Source organism: Macrotis lagotis, chromosome X (assembly GCF_037893015.1).
Source record: "Macrotis lagotis isolate mMagLag1 chromosome X, bilby.v1.9.chrom.fasta, whole genome shotgun sequence".
Taxonomy (NCBI): Eukaryota; Metazoa; Chordata; class Mammalia; order Peramelemorphia; family Peramelidae; genus Macrotis; species Macrotis lagotis.
Window position 1 is genome coordinate 109968900 of NC_133666.1, and position 23863 is coordinate 109992762.

The window sequence follows — 23863 nt, forward strand, 5'->3', positions numbered from 1 at the left end:
TTAGTTTTAAAACCAAATTTTAAGTTCAAAACTGCACAAAAGACTTTGGGACTGTTGGCAAGAAACTGACATTATTAGAGAGTAAATGATCAAAAGTTCTGAACAATTAGTTCTGGCAAAAAAAGCTATAAAGTATTAATAACCACATGAAAAATTTCTCCAAATCACCAGTAATAGAAAAAAATATAAAAATAACTATGAATTTTTGTCTCATACCAACAAATTTGCAAAGATGATGAAATATGGGAAATCAATGCAGGAGGGGATTTAGAAAGGTATGTTCAAATGGTTTTGACAAAGTTGAGAACTGGTTTTAATAATTTGAAAAAAATTTGGAAACATGTTCTAACTGTGACTAAGAGGATCAAAATCTTTGGCCTAGAAATCCCACTGCTAGGCAAATATCCTAAAGAAGTGAAAACCAGGAAGAAATATCCCATCTATATGTATAATAGTATTATTTTGGTAGCAAAAAAAATGGAGTCAAAGTAAAAATCAATTCTAAGTGACCGGGCAATGGCTTAACAAGCTGAGGTATGTGAACATGATGGTGTTTCCACAATATTTCTGTACTGCTACTTTGAGGAATGATGAAAACTAAGAATTCAGAAACATGTGGAAGATTTTTGTGAACTGGTGTAAATTGAAGCAGGTAGAACCAGGATAATATATCCAATGACTACATCAGAACAGTGTGAAATGAAGGAACAAAACACAATTTTGAATGCTGCCTAAACAAAGTAGTCAAGTCTGGCTTAAAAGGGATAATAAAATGAACCACCTTCTTGTTTTGCAGAAATTCCTTTACAAAAATGCTTTGCATTAGGCCTGTGGAAATAATACTACATATATTGTCAGATTGAGTTGATTTTTTGTTAGTTTTGTTAGTTAGTACCCACCTCCTTAAAATTTTTTTTTGTTAGAGGGACAGGGAATTTGGGGGATATATTTGAAAACAATGGTGGCATAAAACAAAAGATAGGAATAAATTTTTAAAAATCTTCAAAATGCACAGCCATCAGTAGAGTAGCTCAGTGTTCCTGAGTGGTTCATTTCATCTTCAATTCTGAATTAACCCTCCCCTTGACATATATATACATATATATATATATATATATATATATTATATATATATTTATATGAAACTGAAATGGTAAAGGTATTTTGGTCTCCCTAAATGTTGGGACCAGGAGGCATTTTTTTAAAATTTTAAAACATTGGCTGCTAATAACATCCACTTTGCATAACATAAAACTGAAAAAGCGACTTAAGAGGGATGCATACCTGTACAAGCAAACACATCAAGTTCAGTAAGCACAGCTTTGCCATTGGAAAAAAAGGAATTTCCATTTCAAAGAACTGATAAAATAATAATGAAGACTAGGGAGGAAACCCAAAATGAGGTCACAAATTCAGACATGGCAAATGATTGAACAACAATACAAAACAAATATGAAGATTGGACTTGGGAAGAGTTCATTATCTGGCTTGCTTAATTCCTTACTGCTCTTCATTTCATGTTGAGGGATGGACAACACAGCACCTCTCAGAATTATGTAATATAACCATTACCAGCAGGATTGTTTACTTTCTCTAAGCACATTAAAAGAAAGAGGGTGGATGCGTTCGTTGGACAGGACCTAGGAGATAATTAAGCAGTTTCACTTAAAAGGTATTTCCTTGTAGCTGAACCAGTATGAAGATGAGACAGTTTCCATTTATCTGTCTTCGATACAGTTTAACCACCTCCCTTCCTGCTTCTCTCTGTTGGGTTGCCAAGAATATCAAAGGAGGAAGTTGAAAAACAAACAGGAGTTGAATATTCCAGTCTCCTCATGGATAGGGGACAGTTGTCTATACCATACTAACAATATGTAGGAAATATAAAATTAAATTTCAAGAAAACAGAAACTTCTTTCATAGTACCTTAATTACTAATAAATGAGATCAATTCTAAATTATTTCTGTGCTTTTGCAAGACTGAATGTCTCATATTATCTGATCCTTTTATTTTTAATATATTTAGTATATTAGATTAAAAATGAGGTTCTCCTCCAATTGCATTTTTAAGAATGACCAAGTAACCAAGATTTATGAAATAAAACAAAACAAAATCCTTATTCTTGTAATTTCAATTTTGAAAATGCAAACTTCAGTCTGCATATATATGTATCTGTATCTGTATCTCTCTCTCTCTCTCTATCTATCTATATATATACATATACATATACATATATATATATATATATATATATATATATATCAGTAGTCCTGGTCCCACCTGGCCCTCCTTGCTAGAGCCTAACCTAGAATTTTCTAGAAATTTCACCTGTGTTTCATATGTAACTATTTAACTTCCTCTTTGTGAGAATCTCCCTTGTGAATTCTACAACCCAGTTGTATAGGACTGTCAGTTTCTCTGTGGGAGGCAGAGGTGGATATGGCACCTGCTTTAGAACAAATATAGTCTTCATGGTCAGGATTGAAATGTGTTGGCAGAACTGTGCAATGAAGCTTGCATTGTTCCAGCCTGTATTATGCTTTTATTAGCAATAAATGACATCATGCCAAAGCAGCAATGAGAAGAGATCAAATGCCTGAACAGAGCTCTGAAATGTTTTGGAATATGTTAAAGGCAGTACGGGTTCAAATCCCAGATCTTTTACACTTTAATAATTGTGTGATTTGGCTAGTCATTTTCTCTCTCTTGTCCTTTCATCTATATGAAATATAGTTGGACTAGATAATCTTTTAGGAAGATGGCTATGACAGAGCATTGGGCATAGAATCAAGGAAGCTCTGAGTTCAAATGTTATCTCAGACATTTACTTGCTATATAACCTCTGCCTGCCACAATTTCATTATCTTCATCTATTATTATGAAGATAAAATGAGATATTTATAAAGTATTTTGCAGTGGCAAAAATGCAATTGTCATTTTTATCTTTCAAGTTCTATGATCCTGCAAAATATTAATTGCCTCACCTGAGATCATCACTGCCAATACTCAGCTGAGTGTAACTCATCAAAGCTGCTAGGCAGCATACTTTTTTCCCTTTTCAAGAAAGACATTATGATGTGTGGGTTAAAAATGTATTTAATGGAGGCAGTTAGGTAGCAGCTAGGTGGATGGAGCACTCACTGTGGAGTCAGGAGCATCTGAGTTCAAATTCAGACTCAGACACTTAATAATTACCTAGCTGTGTGATCTTGGTCAAGTCACTTAACCCCACTGCCTTGCAAAACCCCCCAAAATGTATTTAATGCCTGGAAATACTTACATGATGCAAAGGAAAAGGAAAAAGAACCAACAGAATGTTATACATAGTAACAGCAGTATACTATGGTGAATGATTTAGCTATTCTGATCAATGCAATCATCTAAGAGAATTCCAATAGATTTATGATTTAAAAATGCAGATGGAAGTATAATTTTTTTCATCTTCATATTTTTCCTTTTTTTGCAACATGGTTCATGAGAAAATATATCTTACATGATTTCTCATGTGTAAATGTTACCATATTTTTTGACTTTTCAACAGGTAGGGAAGGAAGGAGGAATAAAATTCAGAATTCAAAATTAATGCTAAGAATAGTTAAATAATTTATTTTTTTGAAAAAGAAAAGAAAATGTGGATAATGAACATATGCTTAAGTAGTTCAGAAACTCCAATTTGATTGACATACTAAGTGGATCCTGGTAAACAAGATGTTCTAACTCCTTCAGAATTAGAAAGAGGGGATATAGTAATCCTTTGGATGAATGCAGTTTAAAACTGAAACTGAAGAATAGACAATTTTGTGGTAGATGAGTGTAATGAAATACTATTGTGCTATACAAAATGATGAGCAAAATGATTTCAAAAAAAATCTAGAAAGACTTACATGAACTAATGCAGAGTGAAGTGAGCATAACCAAAAGAACAATGTACAGTAGTATCATAAAACAGTTATGAATAACTTAGCTATTCTCAATAATGTCCAAGACAACTGTAAAAGAGGAAACTGATGGAATCTGAATGCAGATCAAAATACACTATTTTTCACTTTCTTTATTTTGTGTATATATGTGTGTGTGTGTGTGTTATGTTTTCTTTCATAAATAATGGACTAATATGGAAATACACATGGATGGGGCAGTTAGGTGGCACAATGAATAGAGCACCGGCCCTGGAGTTAGAAGGACCTGGTTAGTTAGTTCACTGACACTTAAAAATTACCTAGCTGTATGACCTTGGGCAAGTCATTTGACTCCATTGCCTTGCAAAAATAAAAAAAAGAGGAAATAACACATGGATAACATTCACTTGCCTTCTCAATGAATGGGGAAGGGAAGACAAAAGAAGAGCATGTGGATCTCAAAAAAAATTTATTAAATGAATATGAAAAATTGTTTTTGCATATATTTCAGATAAATATAATATTGTTCAAAAAAAAGAAAGATTGATGATAAGAATAAGGTAACTTCATTAGTGTTTTTCATTCTAAATGAGTATTTGTTTTTCCTTAGTGATATAATGCTAAATTTCTTGATGAGACAAAAGATATCAGTTTTTCTGAAAAAGAAAAAATCCTGCTATGATAAACAGGTGTTAAATAGCTAATTCCCATTGATTTGCTTTCTAGCCAAAATAAATAAATAAATGAATGAATGAATAAACAAATAAACAAACAAATAAATAAATGAGTAGCTTTTGTCCTCATTGCTCATTTAGGAAGAAACTGGTTATCCCTTACCCTATACCCTCCAAAAAACCTACTCATTATTTCATTGAGTTAAGGTGAAGAAAATAAAATTTGAAAACCAATTTACTAAATAAATGAGCAAGTTACTTGCACTTGAATTATATGAATTTCAATTTCTTTCTCTGAAGTCATTTGATAATTGGATTTCTAAAGCCTCTCTACCTAGCTACTACAGTCTTATAAATTTAAAGGTTTAACCTCTGTGTGGAAAAATCACATGCATAGTGAGGAGTGTGGATGGTCACATCATGTACTTTCCACATAAATGCTCTTAACAGGACTAGATCTACATTTAAAATTTCTCTCTCAGAATGTCATACCTACATGGAGTTGATTATTAGGTGCCTTCTTAGCATGCTAACTCTAAAATCTAATGGCATTCAAATGTCCTTGCCTCCATTCTAGAGTATTCCCATCGATCAAATTCTCAATAACAAGAAGTATAAACAATATCAAATACTTCTCAGCCACTGAAAACAAATTCTCATTTAGTTAATATAGTTACAATACATAGGGTCGACTGATGTTACTCTCATTTACATTCATTCCTAAAAGATGACATGGGGGATAATTAAAAAGAACTCTTTCATCCTTATGTACTAATTTGAATCATGATGGGAATTCCACTAAAAATGGTAACTCTAGTTTATTCATGTGCCTTTGGATCTGCTATTAAGAAATACTATCTTAACTGTATTAGCAAGAATAATTACAAATACTCTATTAAAATTGGACAGTTAAGTGTACATGGGTGGTGAATGCTTAAAGATTTTGTGGTATGCCACATAGCAGCTAGGCAGTTCAGTGGATAGAGTACTGAACTTGAAATCAGGAAGACTAATTTCCATGAATTCATAACCTTAGGAGAGCTATGTGTGCATTCATATATATATATCCACATGTGTATATATACATATAAAAACTATTATGTTATATGCTTATAAATAATATATGTATATAAGTATAGCATACATTTATATGTGTTTATGTATATAATATACATACATGCAAATATATGTGTATATATATGCATATATATATACATATATATATATATAAAATGCTTCAAGGTTTGTAAAGCTCTTTACATTCATTAACTCATTGGAGACTCACAATTCTGTACAACTATGGATCCTTTTTTTTCACATATGAAGTCATGTGAGTCTATGATTACATTGCTAGAGTCAAAAATGGAATTCAAACCTAGGTCTTTCTTACTCCAAGTCCAACAGACAACAAAATTTAGTGTGTTGAGCAAAGTCATTACAAATTTTAGTTGGTTCCAGGACACAGATCATAGATGAGGGATGATGGTCTATTGTTACATATATTGAAGCATGCTTTTCATTCCTGAGACTCATTGAATAGTCCATTAACAGTCATAAAGCATTTATTTAACACTGTTATTAGGCATAATGCTAAATACTGGGGATACAAAGAAAATATATTTTTTAAAAAGGTCTCAGCTTTCAAGGAGTACACATTCTAGTCAGGGAGACATCAGGTAAATAATTAGGTCTATACAGAATGCTGTAAATTAATTTGGAAGCAAAAGGCATTAGCTACTGAAGGTAGTGGGAAAAGTCTCCTGAAGAAGATGGGAATTGAGGTCAGTTTTAAAGTAAGGCAGAGATACTAAGAGGTGAAAATGAGGAGAGCAAACTATCTAGTAGTTAGGACTCAGCTGGTCAAAAAGAATTCACCAAATTCCTACAGGCATTATAGTAGCATTCTAGAACCAACAACACATCAGATTAATAATCTAAATCTTTCTGAAAGTTACAAACAGAAACACAAAGCTAAAATGACTGACTAGAAAATCAAGAAGCATAGTAGGTTCTTTATGACTTTAGGGCAAGTAGTTCAACTTGGAAACAATGAAATGTAGAGAAGGCAAGAAGAGGAAGAAACATGCAGGAAATAACTCCTATCAATTCTTTTATGGAAATCAATTCTGTTGATTTTCCACTATTATTCCTCTAGTACATTATTTTAAACACTACTTGTTGATTCTCCATGTTGGTCTGGTTTCTAGTCTCTCTTTACTTCCAATTCCTTCCAAATATTCAACCAAACTCATCTTCCTGAAATAATTAATTCACTTAACGTCACTTATATACTCAAAAACTTACAAGGGTTCCCTATTGCCCATGAGAATGTCAAAACTCAGACTGATATTTAAAGTTCTATGCAATTAAGCTAAACAACTGTAATCTCTGAAATGTTAATGGAAACTAGACTTGAAAGCAACTTCTGCTGAGTCAGAAAAAGGAGATATAATAATCTTTAGGTTTGTTTTTGTTTTTTTGCAAGGCAATGGGGTTAAGTGGCTTGCCCAAGACCACACAAGACCACACAGCTAGGTAATTATTAAGTGTCTGAGGCTGGATTTGAACTCAGATACTACTGACTCCAAAGTCAGTGCTCTATCCACTGTGCCACCTAGCTGCCCCTAGATATAATAATCTTAAGAAAGAATTCCTATCAAAGTCTATTCTAAAACTAGAGTTGAAAAGGGTTCTAAAAATATAAACATAATTTGTTCCCATCCAATCTAACCATGTAACTGGAGATACCCAATAAACCAACTAGATTGGATTATGCTTTCCACCCAGTTCTCACACCACACCTTTGCTGGTGGAGGTTGCCCCTTGCTTATTATCCAGATATTCATCTTTCTAGACCAGTCATTGATCTGTATATTGTGCTGCCTCTCATTGTTAATATTCAGACCCATTAGTAAAGTGAAGGACATGTGAGAAGGAGTAAAAACACTTACATCCTCCCTATATCCTAAAAATAGTTATTTTAAGGTGCTCTTAATCTCACAAGGAATTTCTTAAATAGATGCAAGCTGTTCTCTTAGAATTAAAGAATCACCACCTTGATGAAGTTTTCTGTAAACATTTCAGTTCATACTGACTTCCACCTTCTCTAAACTCCTAAAGATTTTATTATTTGCAGTTTTACCCTTTCACCACAAACTTTTTGATACTGTTAATTAAAGGGTAAAATTTATATGTATAATCCTTTTTCCTCAACTAGACTGCAGTCTCTCTCTCTCTCTCTCTCTCTCTCTCTCTCTCTCTCTCTCTCTCTCTCTCTTTCTGACTATGTCTGTGTGTCTGTGTTTGACTGTCTGTCTCTGTTTTAGCTACATGGTACAATGGATAGAGCTCTGACCCTGGAATCAGGAAGACCCAAGTTCAAATTTGGTCTCAGACACTTACTAGCTGTATGACCCTGGGCAAGTTATTTAACCCTTGTTGTCTTGGTTTCCTCATCTATGAATTGAGCTGAAGAAGGAAATAGGAAATCCCTCCAGTATCTTTCCCCAAAACAACTCCAAATGGGGTCATAAAGACTTCAAATGGCTAAAATAACAACAACAAGAAAAATGCTATGCATATAGTAGGTATCAAATTCCTTTATTAAAAAATGACAGACAGGTGGTACAATTGAGAGTGAACTGGACATGAAATCAGGAAGAAGTGAGTTCAAATTCAGCATCAGATACTCAGTAGTTGTGTGACTTTTGGCAAATCAGATAATGTTTGCCTGCCTCAGGTTAATCATTTGTCAAATGATAATAATAATAATAATAATACCACATGGGTTGTTGCAAGGATTAAATGAAATATTTGTTATTATCTATTGTGCATCATTTTCCTAATCTGTCAAATGGCAATAATACTACCTTTTACTCATAGGTTGTTAGAAGTATCATAATAGAAAATGTTTGTAAATCTCTTTACAAGCCTAAAATATATAATATTTATGTAAATGCTAGCTGTTGATGTTGCTGTTGAAAGAATGAATAAATGAAATGAGTTAATCAAAGGATATTATCCCTGGGGGAGTTCCAATCATGTTTTAGCAAAGGCAAATGGTCTTAAATTACTGATAATCTGGTGAATTACTCTGTAGCCCAATATACTCAACTAGGAGAGAAGAAACTTTGTACTGAGTGTGATATTCCTTTTATAGAAAGCAACCAAGTGAACAAAGAATTAGGTATCACATAATTATGTGGCATTTTGTATTGCTATTATGTTTTATAAGTGCATTTTTGCTATCCCATTAAAGCACCAGAGTAAGTGCCTCATTTTCCCCATCTAGTGCTCATTATATCTGATTGATTTTATTATGGTTCATATTTTATTATGATTTTATTTAATATAGATAAATATTTAGCTAACTAGTCAACACAGTTTAAAGTAAAACAGATGCTCTACAAAATTATCTATATACTAAAAAGGAAATATAAAAATAAAAATGTCATCAATCCCCCCCCCCCCTTCTTTTGGCAAGGCAATGGGGTTAAGTGACTTGCCCAAGGTCACACAATTTGGTAATTATTAAGTGTCTGAGGTCAGATTTGAAGTCAGGTCCTCCTGACTCCAGGGCTAGTGCTCTGTTCACTGCACCACTTATCTGCCCCTCTTCAATTCCTTTTACATCTCTTTTGAAGTCCTAGCACAATGCATTTTTGTTGTTTTTGTTTTCTTATTTTTCAGTCATTTCAATTCTTCATGACCTCATTTAGGGTTTTTGTGGCAAAGATACTGAAGTGATTTGCCATTTCCTTCTCCAGTTCATGATTGAGAAAACTGAGGCAACTAAGCAAGGTCACACAGTTATTAAGAGTCTGAGACAACATCTGAACTCAGATCTTCTTAACTCCAGGTCCAGCACTCCATTCATAGTGTCACCTGGATGCCCCAGCACAATGCTAAGTGCTCAGTAATGAATGGATAAAAACAACCCTAATTTCTATAAAGATGACCAGGTCCACTCTCTCTCTCTCTTTTTTTTAGGTTTTTGCAAAGCAAATGGGGTTAAGTGGCTTGCCCAAGGCCACACAGCTAGGTAATTATCAAGTGTCTGAGGCTGGATTTGAACTCAGATACTCCTGACTCCAGGACCAGCTCTCTATCCACTACACCTCCCCACCAGGTCCACTCTTAATCAATCAGTATTTATACCTATTGATAAATTATGCACCTACTATGTCTCAGGCACTGTTAGATGCTAAGCATAGAAAGATGAAAATGAAACAATCCTTGCTTTCAAAGAACTCATAATCTATCTGGGGAGATGACATGTAACTTTTATTATATTTAGAATGTACATATTCTCAAAAGCAATAAAAATGCAAGGTTATTTTGGTGGGGAAGGCAATTGTAACTGGCTTGATCAGAAAAGTCCTCATACAAAAGGCAGTACTGAGTTTTTAAGGAAATCAGGGATTCTAAAAGGCAAGGGTGAGAAGGGAATCCAGGTATGAGGGGACAGCCTCTATAAAGGTATAGCTGTGAGAGATGGCATTTAAAGGGCAATAGAATCCATAAATTCCTCAAAATTCTCATCTTATTCAATAACTGGCACTTCCCTTTTCTATAAAAACAGAAAAAAGCCAACACTATTTGAAAGAATTAGGTTTCAGATAATCCTTCATTTCTCCACTTGTGTTAATAAATTGAACAAATAACTGAAGTATAAGCCACAGGAACAAAGAGCATAATCATCCTGGAATTTTAATAATCAGTCTTCAAGTACTTGATACTATACATGACTGAAACAAAAATCCTATTTACATGCTAAATATTTCTTCAAAAACAGTCACAATCACAGGTACTGTATTCAGAAGTGAAGACAGTCATAGAACTGTTTAATCAATAAAAACAAATGTCTTCTTTGGAGTTACAAAATGGGTAGATTATGAGGGGCCAGGAACCAGACTCTTGGTGGCCAGGAAAGACAATCTAGGAGACAGTATTGCTATGAACATATGAGGCACTGAGCATCTTTTAGGACTGGGAAACAAGTAGCTGGGATAGATAACAAATCTGGACCATGCAGAAAGGTGATACATTATACTGAAAGGAACATTGGTCTAGAAATCAAGGATATGAATTTGCATTCTAGTCTCATCATATAATAAAAAATTGAATGAATCTTACAATGGAAAAATAGGAAAGTATTTTGTGGTCCATGCTTCTCACTTTGCAAATAAGGAAGTTAAAACCCAGACACTATGTTCATGCAGTTCTAAGAATCAGGGTGTTGGGAAAGCCACATTTAATCTCTCTGGGTCCCAATTTCCTAATATTTAAAATGAGGATATCAATGTTTGCACTACCCTTTCAAAAGAATCTAACAAGAAAAGAGGTATACGTTTTGTAAGTATTAAAGAATGTTGTATAAATATAAGCTATTATTATTATTCATAGCTAACATTTACACGATGCTTTAAGGCCTGTGATTCATTTCACATTTATTATCTCATTTGATCCTTACAACAACCCCATAAGGCAGGAGCTATTATTATCCCCATCTTACAGATGAGCGAAATTGAGGCAAAAAGGAGGTTAGACGACTTACCTATTAGTGATGATCAACTAGTGAAGATAATAAGGAACTTGGTTTCTGAGGTTAGGATTGAGGAATGGATGGATAAAATCAGGACCCAATTATTATGATAGGAGTATAAAGGATGGGTCTAGGACACAAGAAGCTAGAGGGGCAGAATGGGATAGGCAAGTAGCAAGACTGATTTGATCTCAAAGTGCCTGACCATCAGTCCTTTCACCTTTTATTTTCCTTATCTAGGAATCAAATTTATTCAAGGAAAGATGGAGATTGAGAGATAGCAGAAGGAAGGAAATACCTAGGATGGTCATCATATCTAGTGACTAAACTCTGCTAATTTCTTTCTCTGAAGTACTATTGGATACTTTCCCATACCCAGGAAAGCCACCACCTGTTCTACTGTTGTTTATTTTGTCTCCTGAATGTAAAAGTCCTTTAGAGCAAGAGTCACATTTTGTATCTTTGCAATAGAACCTTCCACAGTGTTAAGACACATGATCATTTTTGTTGTTGTTCAGTCATTTTTCTGTCATGTTCAACTCTTTGGGACTCCTTGTGCAATATTCTTGGCAAAGATCCTCGAATGGTTTGTCATTTACTTTTTCAGCTAATGTTACAGATGTGGAAATGGAGGCAAACAGGATTAAGTGACTTGTCTAGAATCACACAAATAGTAAGTGTCTGAAGCCAGATCTGAACTCACAAAGATGAGTATTCATGACTTCAAGAACAGCACTCTAGCTACTGTGCCACCTAGTTGTCCTACATCAGGGATGGGGAACCTTTTTTTCTGCCAAGAGTCCTATGAATATTCATTCATAGATTCATTCATTCATTCATTCATTTATTCATTTATTTATTTTTAGGTTTTTGCAAGGCAAATGGGGTTAAGTGGCTTGCCCAAGGCCACACAGCTAGGTAATTATTAAGTGTCTGAGACCAGATTTGAACCCAGGTACTCCCGACTCCAGGGCCAGTTCTTTATCCACTGTGCCACCTAGCCGCCCCCATATGAATATTTATAATTATCGTTCATGAGTCATACAAATATGATTGCCTTGGAAGCACCAAACCAAAATATTTCTCAGGCCTTACACAGCCCATGGGCCAGAGGTACCCTGCCTTTATTCTACATGATAATTACCTATTTACTTGTCTGAGAATTTTTTCAAAAGGGGGAAAGCAGGGTAAAATGGAGATATTTATACAATAGATAGCAGTACAAATCTAATTTATGACATTATCTTGTACAAAGTGACCAAGTAGAACCAATAATCAGATAAAATAAATTTCATTAAACAAATATGTATTTTTTGTGGATCCGTCACACATGTTGGCATTGGAATATTTTGATTAATCCACAATTTCACCTAATTGAGAAATCTCTTCTACAACATCATTAATCCAGCATTTGCTTGAATACTAAAAAACTATGGATAACTCATTGTTTTGAGACACAGTCAACAAGAACTGCCTTTTTAACTTTCATCCACATGTCCAATATCTATCATCTGAAAGAAATATGTCTACTACTCCTACCAATATGTGAAGGCAGCTATCATGCTATCTCTAAAGTTTTCTTCAATTGCCAGCTACATTATAAGACTTATTTCCTTCCTATTATTCCAAGTGCCCTTTTGTAATTTTGTAATTTTCCCATAAAATATAGTCTTCTAGAATTACTTTCCATTTCTATTATATATTATCATGAATTCTACTTTCATATGCATTTTATCACTCTCATTAGGATGAGAATGTGAGTTGCTTAAGAGCAGGGACAATTTTCTTCTGCCTTTCTTTGTATTCTTAGCAGAGTTACTGGAACATAATAAATGCTTAATAAAAGCTTGTGTAGATTGACTAGCATGGAACATGATATTTAAAATATGGTCCAACTGGTATAAAATAGAATAAACTTGTTAACTCCTTTGATATGGAAATGCTATTGACATGAATGCAAACAAGAACTTTTATCACAGAAACATTGAACTATGGGTTCAGATTTCATTTATGTTTAATTAAAAACTTCAGATCTTTTTCAAATGAAATATTAACCACTCTACATTTGTATGATTGATTTTTTTTAAATCCTAAACAGGATTTTATGTTTGACCCTGTTATGTTTCATTGTGTCCATTCTGGCCTATCATTCCATCCTGTCAAGAATATCTTGAATACTGATTCAGTTATCCAGACTATTAACTCACTCTTCTAGCTCTGAGTCATTCACAGAATTTGAAAATTGTTCCTTTTGATCACTTGCTTAAATAAGGAATAATGTTTCTCTCTTTTAACAACTAGAATAATCTTTGACAATATTTAGTCTTCTGGCATTTTGCTTATTCTCCATGATTTCTAAAATATCTACTGACATTGATTTGGCTATTTTGTCTTTAATTTGTTTTCTTTGAATCTTTAGGAAATCATTTTGAATTTTCAGTGACATTTCAATGGCATTTCTGAGCTTATTCTAAGTTTCAATCTTTATAATATGTGTATGCCATACTTTAAGGTCATTCTTGTTTATGTGTTTGTTATCTCCTTCCATCTTGTGTATTCATCTATCTACAAATGGAGTTGAATAGAGACCTCTCTGTATAATCACATTGTTTTTATTAAACTGTTTCCCATTTTCTTGCACGTCTGGATTACTCAAAAATAGCTTTTCAGTACTTTCTCAGCTTTGTTAATATTGCTCACTCATCTCAGCATTGTCTGACTTTTCATCACCTCATTTTGAGTTTTCTTGGTAAAGATTCTGGAGTGACTTGCCATTTTCTTTTCTAGTTCATTTTACTTATGAGGAAACTGAGCTAACCAGGGTTAAGTGACTTGCTCCACATTTGAATTCAGGAAAACGAGTCTTCCTGACTCCTGGTCTGGTACTCTTTGCACTGCATCACCCTGATGCCCTTTTCTACATCTATCCATCTCCTAAGTCAAATTCATCTTCAGAATATCTAGCCATGTGATCATAACTATCTTTTCTCTAATTTTTTCAAATCTTCTTTCCTAAAATGGAATGCTTTTTAAGCCCGATTTTACATTCTTTTTTTATTTTACATTCTTCTTCACTCCAAGGTAGTTAATTTCTCTTGTTGCTGTCATATCGTTGTCAGAATTAAGTTTAGCAGTTTTATATTTCTTTTATTTTCCTATGTTTCTTAAGTAAGAAGTGGTCAGAATTAATTTAAGCAGTTTGCCTCAATTTTCATTGATTGGCATGCATTTTTAAACTCACCCAAATAAATGGTATGCTGTCAAATTAGAAAACACTACTTTGGACCCAAATTGGACTAATTTCCATAGGGGACTTACAGGGATTAGATAGCATTTGGTTTTAGGTAAAGTAGAATATGATTTTTTTTTTTTACTAAATAATGTCAGATTTTACAACAAATGGTGAGATGAAATTTCTAATTCCTTTTCCCTCTATTGATGAAATACCAAATCTAATTGGTTTGACAAATTCCTCTGTGCCTTTTCAGATATGGTTGTCTGCAAACTGGATGAGTTGCACATGGATGGGAGATTTTGCCCACATAAAAATGAAATTGGAACTGCTAGGGCTATATTGTCCTTCCTCGAACTTCATGTGGTTAGACTAGCACTGAATTTGATATTTCAAATATCTATAATTTCATTAGTGTGAGTCCTCCATTGACATAGATCACAACCATTACATTCATTAGTCATTGTGAGTTTCTGTGGCTGAGGAAATTCATTTCTATGTGACCAATTCTCTGTTATAAAATCTTGCCAAATTTGGATAGGATAGTATTTGAATAATAGACACATAGTTCATCACCATTCCCAGATATTTGGCATAGACAAAAAAGTTATCTAGGAAAAAACAATTTATCTTCTTTTTAGCCCCATGTACATCCTTCCTCTTTCCCTCTGAGCACACTCACTACCTGCTGAGAGAGAACTGAAGCAGCCGCTTAGGAACCTTTGTAAAGCTAAATGATGTAGACAATTTATAATGGCAAAACATTAACACCAAAGTGTTTGGGAACATATTTTACCAAATAATGTTTGCAAAGAGATACTTTTGTTTCTAGGAGTCAAGAATTTATTAAAGCATATTTGTAGGGGGGGGCGGAGCCAAGACAGCAACATGAAGGGATCAAGTCTTAGGAGCTCTCTGATAAAACTCATAAGCTAAGGACTCTAACTAAACTTTGGAGAGACAGAACCCACAGAGGGACCCAGTGAGGCAGTTCTCCTACTCAAGGTAACCAGGAAAAGAGCAGAAAGGCTCTGCTCCCTGGGGTTGGAGGGGCGGCCCGTTGGAGGAGTGGCCCGCCAGAGCTAAAGAACTTCAGCCTCCCGGAGGCAGCCCCAGAGCGCTGGGAGCCGTGGCTCACAGCAGCGGGGAAGTCTCCTGAGCTGCACCCCGGGGAGCACCGGACACAAAGTGGGGGAACAGCGGGGGACCTCTGCCAGAGTGAGCACATGGAGCCCAGCCCTCAGGGCACACAGCCAGCAGCTTGGTCTTTCAGCAGTCCAGACCCAGAAACAGAAGCAGGAGGAGCCCAAAAGCAGGAGCCCCCAGGGCATGAGCCCATTGAGCTGAGGGAGGGGAGTGAAGAGAGAGAGACTGCTTAGCTCTGTCCTCTGCCCCTGGAACAGGACTCTGGGGCTTTGACCACATTCAGATCCTGATCCCAGTCTAGGCCCCCCCACCTCGGCCCGTGGCAGAGGGGGGCACTTATGGTCATTCACAGACCAGGTGGGAGGACAGAGCCTCACACACTGAGACCCTTGTGGGAGTGTCCCAAAAGCTCAGGAAGCACCCCAAAACCAGGCCCAGGCTGGGAAAATGAGCAAGCAGAGAAATAAGAGGAAGACTTGAGAAATATTTTGCAAATGAGCACAAGAAGGATCAAAATACTCAGTCTGAAGATGAGGAAGCACAAGCTCCTGCATCTAAAGACTCCAAGAAAAACAGAAATTGGCTCAGGCTATGACAGAGCTCAAAAAAGACTGAAAATCAAATGAGGGAGTTGGAAGAAAAACTGGGAAAAGAAAGGAGAGAGATGCAGGAAAAACATGAAAATGAAGTCAGCAGCTTAGTCAAGGAAATCAAAAAAAATGCTGAAGAAAACGGCATACTAAAAACCAGCTTAGGTCAAATGGATAAAACAGTTCAAAAAGTTATTGAGGAGAAGAATGCTTTAAAAAGCAAAATTGGCCAGATGGAAAAAGAGATAAGAAAACTCTCTGAGGAGAACAAATCCTTCAGACAAAGAATAGAATTCAGGGAGATTCATGAATTTACCAGAAATCAGGAATCAATACTTCAAAACTAAAAAAATGAAAAATTAGAAGAAAATGTGAAATATCTCATTGAAAAAACAACTGATATGGAAAACAGACTTAGGAAAGATAATTTAAAAATTATTGGAATACCTGAAAGTCATGATCAGGAAAAGAGCCTTGACATCATTTTCAAAGAATTACTACAGGAAAATTGCCCTGATATTCTAGAAGCAGAGGGCAAAATAGAAATGGAGATAATCCACCAATCCCCCCGAGAAAGAGATCCCAAAAAACCAACCCCTAGGAATATTATGGCCAAGTTCCAGAACTCCCAAGTCAAAGAGAAAATATTACAAGCAGCCAGAAGGACACAGTTCAAATATCAGGGAGCTACAGGTCAGGATCACACGGGATTTAGCAGCAATTACATTAAAGGCTTGTAGGGCTTGCAATACAATATACTGGAAGGCAAAAGAGCTTAGAATGCAGCCAAGAATGAACTACCCAGCAAGGCTGAATGTCCTCTTCCAGGGAAAAAGAGGGACTTTCAATGAACCAGGGGAATTTCAAAGGTTCCTTTTGGAATGGCCAGAGCTGAACAGAAGGTTTGATTTTCAGCTACAGGACTCAGGTGAAGCATGGAGATTGGAGGAGAAGGGGAAAATATGAGGGACTTAATGAGGATGAACTGCATGTATAGAAAAATGATACTGATAATATTCATATTAACCTTCTCAGTTAATAGAGCAGGTAGAGGGAGCTTTTATAGTTGAAGCGCAGGAGAAAGCTGAATTCGAAGATAAAACATGGTGTAAAAATGGAGTCAATAGAAAAAAAGGGGAAATGGAATGGGAGAAAGAAAAAGGAGAGGGAGAATAGTCCAAGACATTTCACATAATAAGATTTTTTTTTATTACAATGAGCTATTGCAATGATATGGAAGGGGGGAGGCAAGGGGGAATGAGGGAACTTTTGCTCTCATCAGAGATGGCTAGGAGAGGAAACAGCAAATATACTCAATGGGGTATAGACATCTGGAGTAAGAAGGAGGGGGGAGCAGGGGGAAGGGGTGGGGATGTGAATAAAGGAGGAGAGGATGGACCATGGGGGGAGAGTGGTCAGATATAACACATTTTCTTTTTTATTTCTTGCGAGGGACTGGGATTGGAAGGCCTGCCCAGGACCATAGGGCCAGGTGGATTCTGGGCCTAAGGGGTGGTATGGGGGCTCAGGGCTTCTTGGCCCCAGGACCAGGGATCTGTCTGCTGTACCACTCAGCGACCCTACAGCAGAGTTAGAGTGAAAGGAGAGAGAAAATATAGTACATGATAGTGGAGAAATAAGAAAGGAGGGAGTTGCGATCAGCAATGGCAATGTTGGAAAAATATGGAAGTAACTTTTGTGATGGACTTAACATAAAGAATGTGATCCACCCATGACAGAGTTGTTGGTGTTAGAACAAAGACTGAAGCACATTTTTTGTTATTATCATTTGGGGGAGGGTGCAGGGCAAATGGGGCTGAGTGGCTTGCCTGGAGCCACTTAGCAGGGTAACCTTTGGGTGTCTGGGGCTGGATTTGGACCCATGTGCTCCTGGCTCAAGGGCCAATGCTCTTGGGCCACCCAGCCACCCCTACTATTATTACTATTTTATTTTATTTTGGGTCTTTTTTTTTCTTCTTTTTGGTTTTTGCAGGGCATTGGGGATCGGGTGGCTTGCATGTCACATGGCTGGGTGATTGTTGGGTTTAGGAGGCTTGATATGGACTTGGGTGCTCGTGGCTCCAGGGCTGGTACTTCATCCATTGCGCCACCTGGCCATACCTACAATTATTACTATTATTTTTTTAATTTTAATTTTTTCTTTCCCCTTTACTTTTTTCACCCAAGCAAGTCTATCTAATATTCATGGGGGGAGGGGCATTTTGTTTACTTGTAAACAAGAATATTTTATTAATGTAAAAAAAATTTGTACAAAATGAGAATAAAAAATAAATTTTAAAAAATTTTTAAAAAAGCATATCTGTAGAAAAAAATGAATTTGGGTAAGTCTGAAAAAATTTTATGAAATAAAGGTCAAAATGTAAAAATAGAGGAAGGGCAAAGAAATCTAAAAAAAGTATCATTTTCTATGTTTCTTCAGCAGGAAGTATAGATTAAGGAGTTCTTTTTGGGAGGACAAAAAAGTGTATTCTCATGAAACCTTTCAGTTAAAGATCAGGTATTTGTCTTTTTATGTAAAGAGTGCTTATAAGTACTTGAAAATAGCAGGAGCTTAATAAAAAATAAATGAATGAATGAAGACTAAAGAGATTTTGAGTACTTTTAGAGCAGAAAAATATTCCTAATAACTGCTTTGGAGGAAGAAAAAATTTTAAGTTATTTTTGTGTTAACCTGGGATTATATTGGGAATAGGGATAAAAAGAGACTAGACCTGGAATCTAATCATTGCATTAGAGATGATTAAATCCCTCTGTCAATGCAGGTTAGAAGTTTCTCTGCATTACAGTTTTAGAGAGCCACTAAAAGCATTTAGAAGTTAAATCACTTGTCAAGGGTTACAGAGCCAGTACATGTCAGAAGTGATCATGAAAGCTAGCTCTTTCTTGACTGTGAAGCTAGCTCTCTGATGACATGCTGATTCTCAGGAAAATAAAGGCACTCTTTATCCCAAGGAAGGTACCAAGAAACAAATAAAACGAACATTTACCTTCTTATAGGTTTTTTCCTCATTTTGTTTTCCTGATATCGCATCTCCATTTTCAGTGGCAGACATCTAAGAGAGAACATGAAGATGTTCCTATTTAGATTTGTAAAATAAAGCACAGTATTGTGGTTTATGGCTTCTTATCTAAAATTTCCAGTTTGGTTAATATTTTTTAACTACTGGATCCAATTACATGAAAATACTGAAAAATTTTACTCCCTCCTTTCAAAACTTTTTTGAAGAGCCATAATTAATGGGAAATAAAATATTTAACTTTCATATTTTAAAAATAAAGACATCATAAAAATCTAAAGTATTTATTATTATGGTAATATAGTTCTCCCTACAAAACCACTTCCTTTACTAAAAAAAGGACCTGCAGCTGCATTTCTGTTCTATATATATATGAATGTGTTATATGATTATATATCACTTCTGTGATAAAATATGTATTCATATATAACTTCTGTTGTGATTAAATATGTATACATATGTGCAAAATATATGCATATGTTTTTATCACAGCAGAAGAGATTTATGTATATCATTATAGTCATTTTGTATGACTTATGTTCTATATTTTATAGCCATTCTGCATGAACAGAGTTCAATAACACTTCTGACTGTTATAAGCATTTAAGAAACATTAAAACATGTTTTTGTATTTTAAACTTCTGTTTACCCAATTCTGAGTCTTTCGAGGTTGCCAAATAAATACAGCATAACTGAAATGAGTAGGGTGAAATTCCATCTTCATCACTGACTATTAATGTAACCATGGGCAAATCAAATAACTTCCTGATACTTGTTCTTCTTATCTATAAAATGATGATGATGATAATAATAATGTCTCACTTGTGTATTAAACAGGTTGTTGTATGGGCAAGGTGTTCTTATAAATCATCAGTTTTAATAATGAGCTTCACATTTACAAGAGATGTCAACATCTGCAAAGTTCTTTCCTCTTAGTGACTTATGAGAAATACTAAGTCTCATTATCCCTGCTTTACTGATGAGAAAATTGAAGTCCTGAAAGGTTAGATGACATGCCCACAAATGTAATAAATGCCAAAGGTGGGATTCAAAACCAGGTCTCTTGCCTCCAGGTCCAAGTTCTATCCACCATACCACAATTCTATCTGGATTGCCATAGAGAATTGACTATGATCTCTCCAAACAGAATAAAGAAAAACACAACTGAATACCAGTCTCTCATCTTCCTCTTTCTCTCCTCAGAATGAAATCATTCTTTATATCTCTGTTCTTCCAGATAAAAAAACCAAATGTTCTTTATATGTTATAATTCTTCTATTTTATTTGTATATATTCAATGAATAGAAATGAATTAATTTCTAAATGAAAGATACATTCTTTAACTTCCAAGTACCTAGGGCAATGTTAATTACTTAGTAATTGCTCTTTTTTTAAACTATTTTTTCTTTTGTTTACCTGATAAAAGATCCTTTATAGGAGGCTAGAGTAGGATCTGACAAAAAATACCCACAACAAAATCTTCCCTAGAGTAGAGCAATAGTTCAAAGACAGCTCATTTACTATATGTAGGAAATGTGGCATACTTAAAGATCACAAAAACTTTAGAATCAATTCAATCCAATTGAATGTAGATTACATAAGGACAACATATTTTGAAGGCTGACTTGACTATATGTTCTCTACCAAACACGTTAACATGAGAGGAAGGTTGCCATTGTTTGAGGTAGATACTAGCTAAAACTTCATCAGAATGCTACAACATGATAGGATTATATCATGTACTATAGGAGAAAGAATTCACACAAACAGAATCACAGCTCAACCAAGCCTTTACATTGAAACTGCCAAAGTTTATCAGAAATACCAATTTAACCAGTGATAACTATAGAATAGTTTCTGAACTGTTGAGCTAAATGCAAAATGATACTGCACATGATTCATTTTAACTTTCTTGACCTATGTGGCCCCAAAACTAATTGACTACTATGAAAATCCATGAGTTTTCATGAGAAGGCTCCTAGGGTGATATTTATTTTAATCACAGGAATCAATTTTATACCTTCAATTTTAGGTGAGATAATGGTTCCAATTAAGATAAAGAGCTTAGACCTAGGAACATTTAACATAGTAGGGAAATAAAAATACTCAATAGCTGTTTCAAAGGATACCATTTTTTGCAATTTCATTTCTAAGCCTGTTGCAGCTTATTAAACTATAACTTTCCAAAGGGGAATCTGAATCTTAACAGAAGTGGCTAAGGCTTAATGAAAGGTTGGTTATCAATGTGAATAAGGAAAAATTACAAAAAGGTATTTTCCCATTAATTTTTGTTTCATCTCTGATTCCATAGGCAGTGAAGGGAATGAAAGAGTAAATTGCTACAAAAAGTCTTCTTTTTCTATTGGCACATGGAACAGTGGAAGGCATACTAGAGTCAAGATCAAAGGATCTAGGCTGGAATCCTGGTTCTACCTCTCAATAATTGGGTAACCTTGGACAAATCAATTCACTGCTCTGCATCTCAGTTTCCTTATTGGAAAAATGGTGTAATTGGACTAGAGCAGTGGTTCTCCATTATGATAAGAATACCTCTGAGAGTCTCTGAGATTCTTTTAGCAGGTTCAAAAGGACAAAACCATAATACGCTATTGACTTTTTAAAATATTCCTCTTTTCCAACTAAGTATCTGTGTGAAGCTGGATTTCCTTCATATATGTTAAGTGAAAGAACATATTGTCATAATCTGAAACAGAAGAGACTTCTTTTAATCCAGATATTAAAGAGATTTACAAAAAATTTAAAGTGATGTCTCTCTTCTCGCTATTTTGGGGAGAAATACTCTTATTTTAATAACATTTCAACATACCCCAATAAAAGTCTATACACATCTTTCCACTCTCCAAATGGTACCGCTGAGACACTAAAAGAATAGAAAAAAGGCTTACAGTGATTTATGTTAGATCCTTTACAGAGAGTTTCAGAAAAAAAAACAAAACAGGATCCAAATGGAGTGGGAAGACCTGACAGTGAACTAGGGAAAGGTGCTATCACCAATGACACCACAGTCTTCCAAATTAATTGTATTTAAGAGATTAGTAAAATTTATAAAGAATGTCATATAAATGTTCATACCTTTGAGGAGTATATGTCAAGTCATCTGGAGCTGGTAGTAACAAGTAGCCTAATCATTAGCGCAGTTATTTACTCTTTTCCTTTTTAGTTCCTGTTAAAACAAAGACCATTTGTTAATATATAATTTGATGGACATCTAATTAGATGATAACATATCTACAGATTCATTTTAACATTAAATAGAACTAAATTTAGGCAAGGTATGAGATATTCAGTTAATGATATCACAGTAAAATAAAATGTCTCAAATAATCTGATTATTTGTACTTCTGTGGAATCTGTCTTATGGTGTACTAATAGTTTTATTTCTCTTTTGCAGTTGATACTGCCTTCTTCTTCCCCCCCCCCCCCAGTGTTTTTTTTTGTCATAATTAGAGGTTGGTTTAATCAGTGTTACATTGGCTACCAAGAGACTTTTTTTGATAGAAAAGAAATAAATTACTGTTATTAGGGATGGGGTTTTGGAGGGCACTTGGGATTTCATTTGTACAGAGGACTTCTACCAATATCAATTAGAATTGACATGAGCTGAGCAGAAATCTCAAACAGTTTCCTGAACTGGCCAAATCAGATTGAAATGTAGTTGGAAAATATTTTCTAAATAAAACAAAATCATATAGGGGATGGCTAGGTGGTGCAGTGGATAGAGCACTGGCCCTGGAGTCAGGAGTACCTGAGTTCAAATCTGGCCTCAGACACTTAATAATTACCTGACTGTGTAACCTTGGGCAAGCCACTTAACCCCGTTTGACTTGCAAAAAAAAAAATTAAAAAAAATTAAAAAATCAGAGAACACAGATATTATTATGTCTAATTATTATCCCCTGCCTCCCTCACTGAGAAGACAAGGAATTTGATATAGGTTATACATAAACAGTCATATAAAATAAACTTCCATGTTAGTCATAGAAAATAAAGAAAATACTTTGAACTGCATTCAGACTCATTCAGTTCTTTCTCTAGAGACAGATAAATTTTTCATTATAAGTCTTTCAGAATTGTCTTAGAATTGTCAGAGAATTGCTATGCCATTCAAAGTTGATCATCACTTTAAAACATTCCTGTTACTGCATAAGATGCTCTCTTGAGTCTGCTCATTTCACTTTGCATCAGTTCACATGAGTCATTCTAGGTTTTTCGTAGAGTATACTGAGTGTCCTTTTTTTTTTTATATAGGTTTTTGCAAGGCAAACGGGGTTAAGTGGCTTGCCCAAGGCCACATAGCTAGGTAATTATTAAGTGTCTGAGACCAGATTTGAACCCAGGTAGTCCTGACTTAGGGCCAGTGCTCTATCCACTATGCCACCTAGCCGCCCCTTGAGTGTCTTTTCTTATAGAACAAAAGTATTCCATCTAGTTCAAACAGAAAACCTTCTTCAGCCATTCCTCAATTGATGGATATTCCCTCATTTTCCAGTTCTTTGAACCATTAAAAGAGCTGCTATACGTACATACATACATATATATATATATATATATATATGTATGTATGTATGTATTTGTACATTTAGGTTCTTTTTCCTTTTTTTTAAATGTCTTTGGGTTATAGACTTATGAATGTTATTCTTACCATTACATCTTACAGGATCATTCAAAGTCACATTTATTCTATCTTAGTTTGCAACAGAATCCAATTTACATCATGT

At 35.0% G+C, this 23863-nt stretch overlaps 1 protein-coding gene across 1 annotated transcript in view; it reads right to left on the reverse strand.

Moving 5' to 3' along the window:
• The window catches only part of PIP5K1B (phosphatidylinositol-4-phosphate 5-kinase type 1 beta), a 270943-nt gene that overhangs the window by 122409 nt on the left and 124671 nt on the right, over positions 1-23863 (reverse strand). Inside the window, exons 2-3 of the mRNA XM_074206739.1 lie at positions 22218-22308; positions 19095-19160 (exon numbers count right to left, since the gene is read on the reverse strand). Coding sequence (XP_074062840.1) covers positions 19095-19160 — 66 coding nt within the window. The 5' untranslated portion in view covers positions 22218-22308. The remainder of the gene's footprint in view (positions 1-19094; positions 19161-22217; positions 22309-23863) is intronic.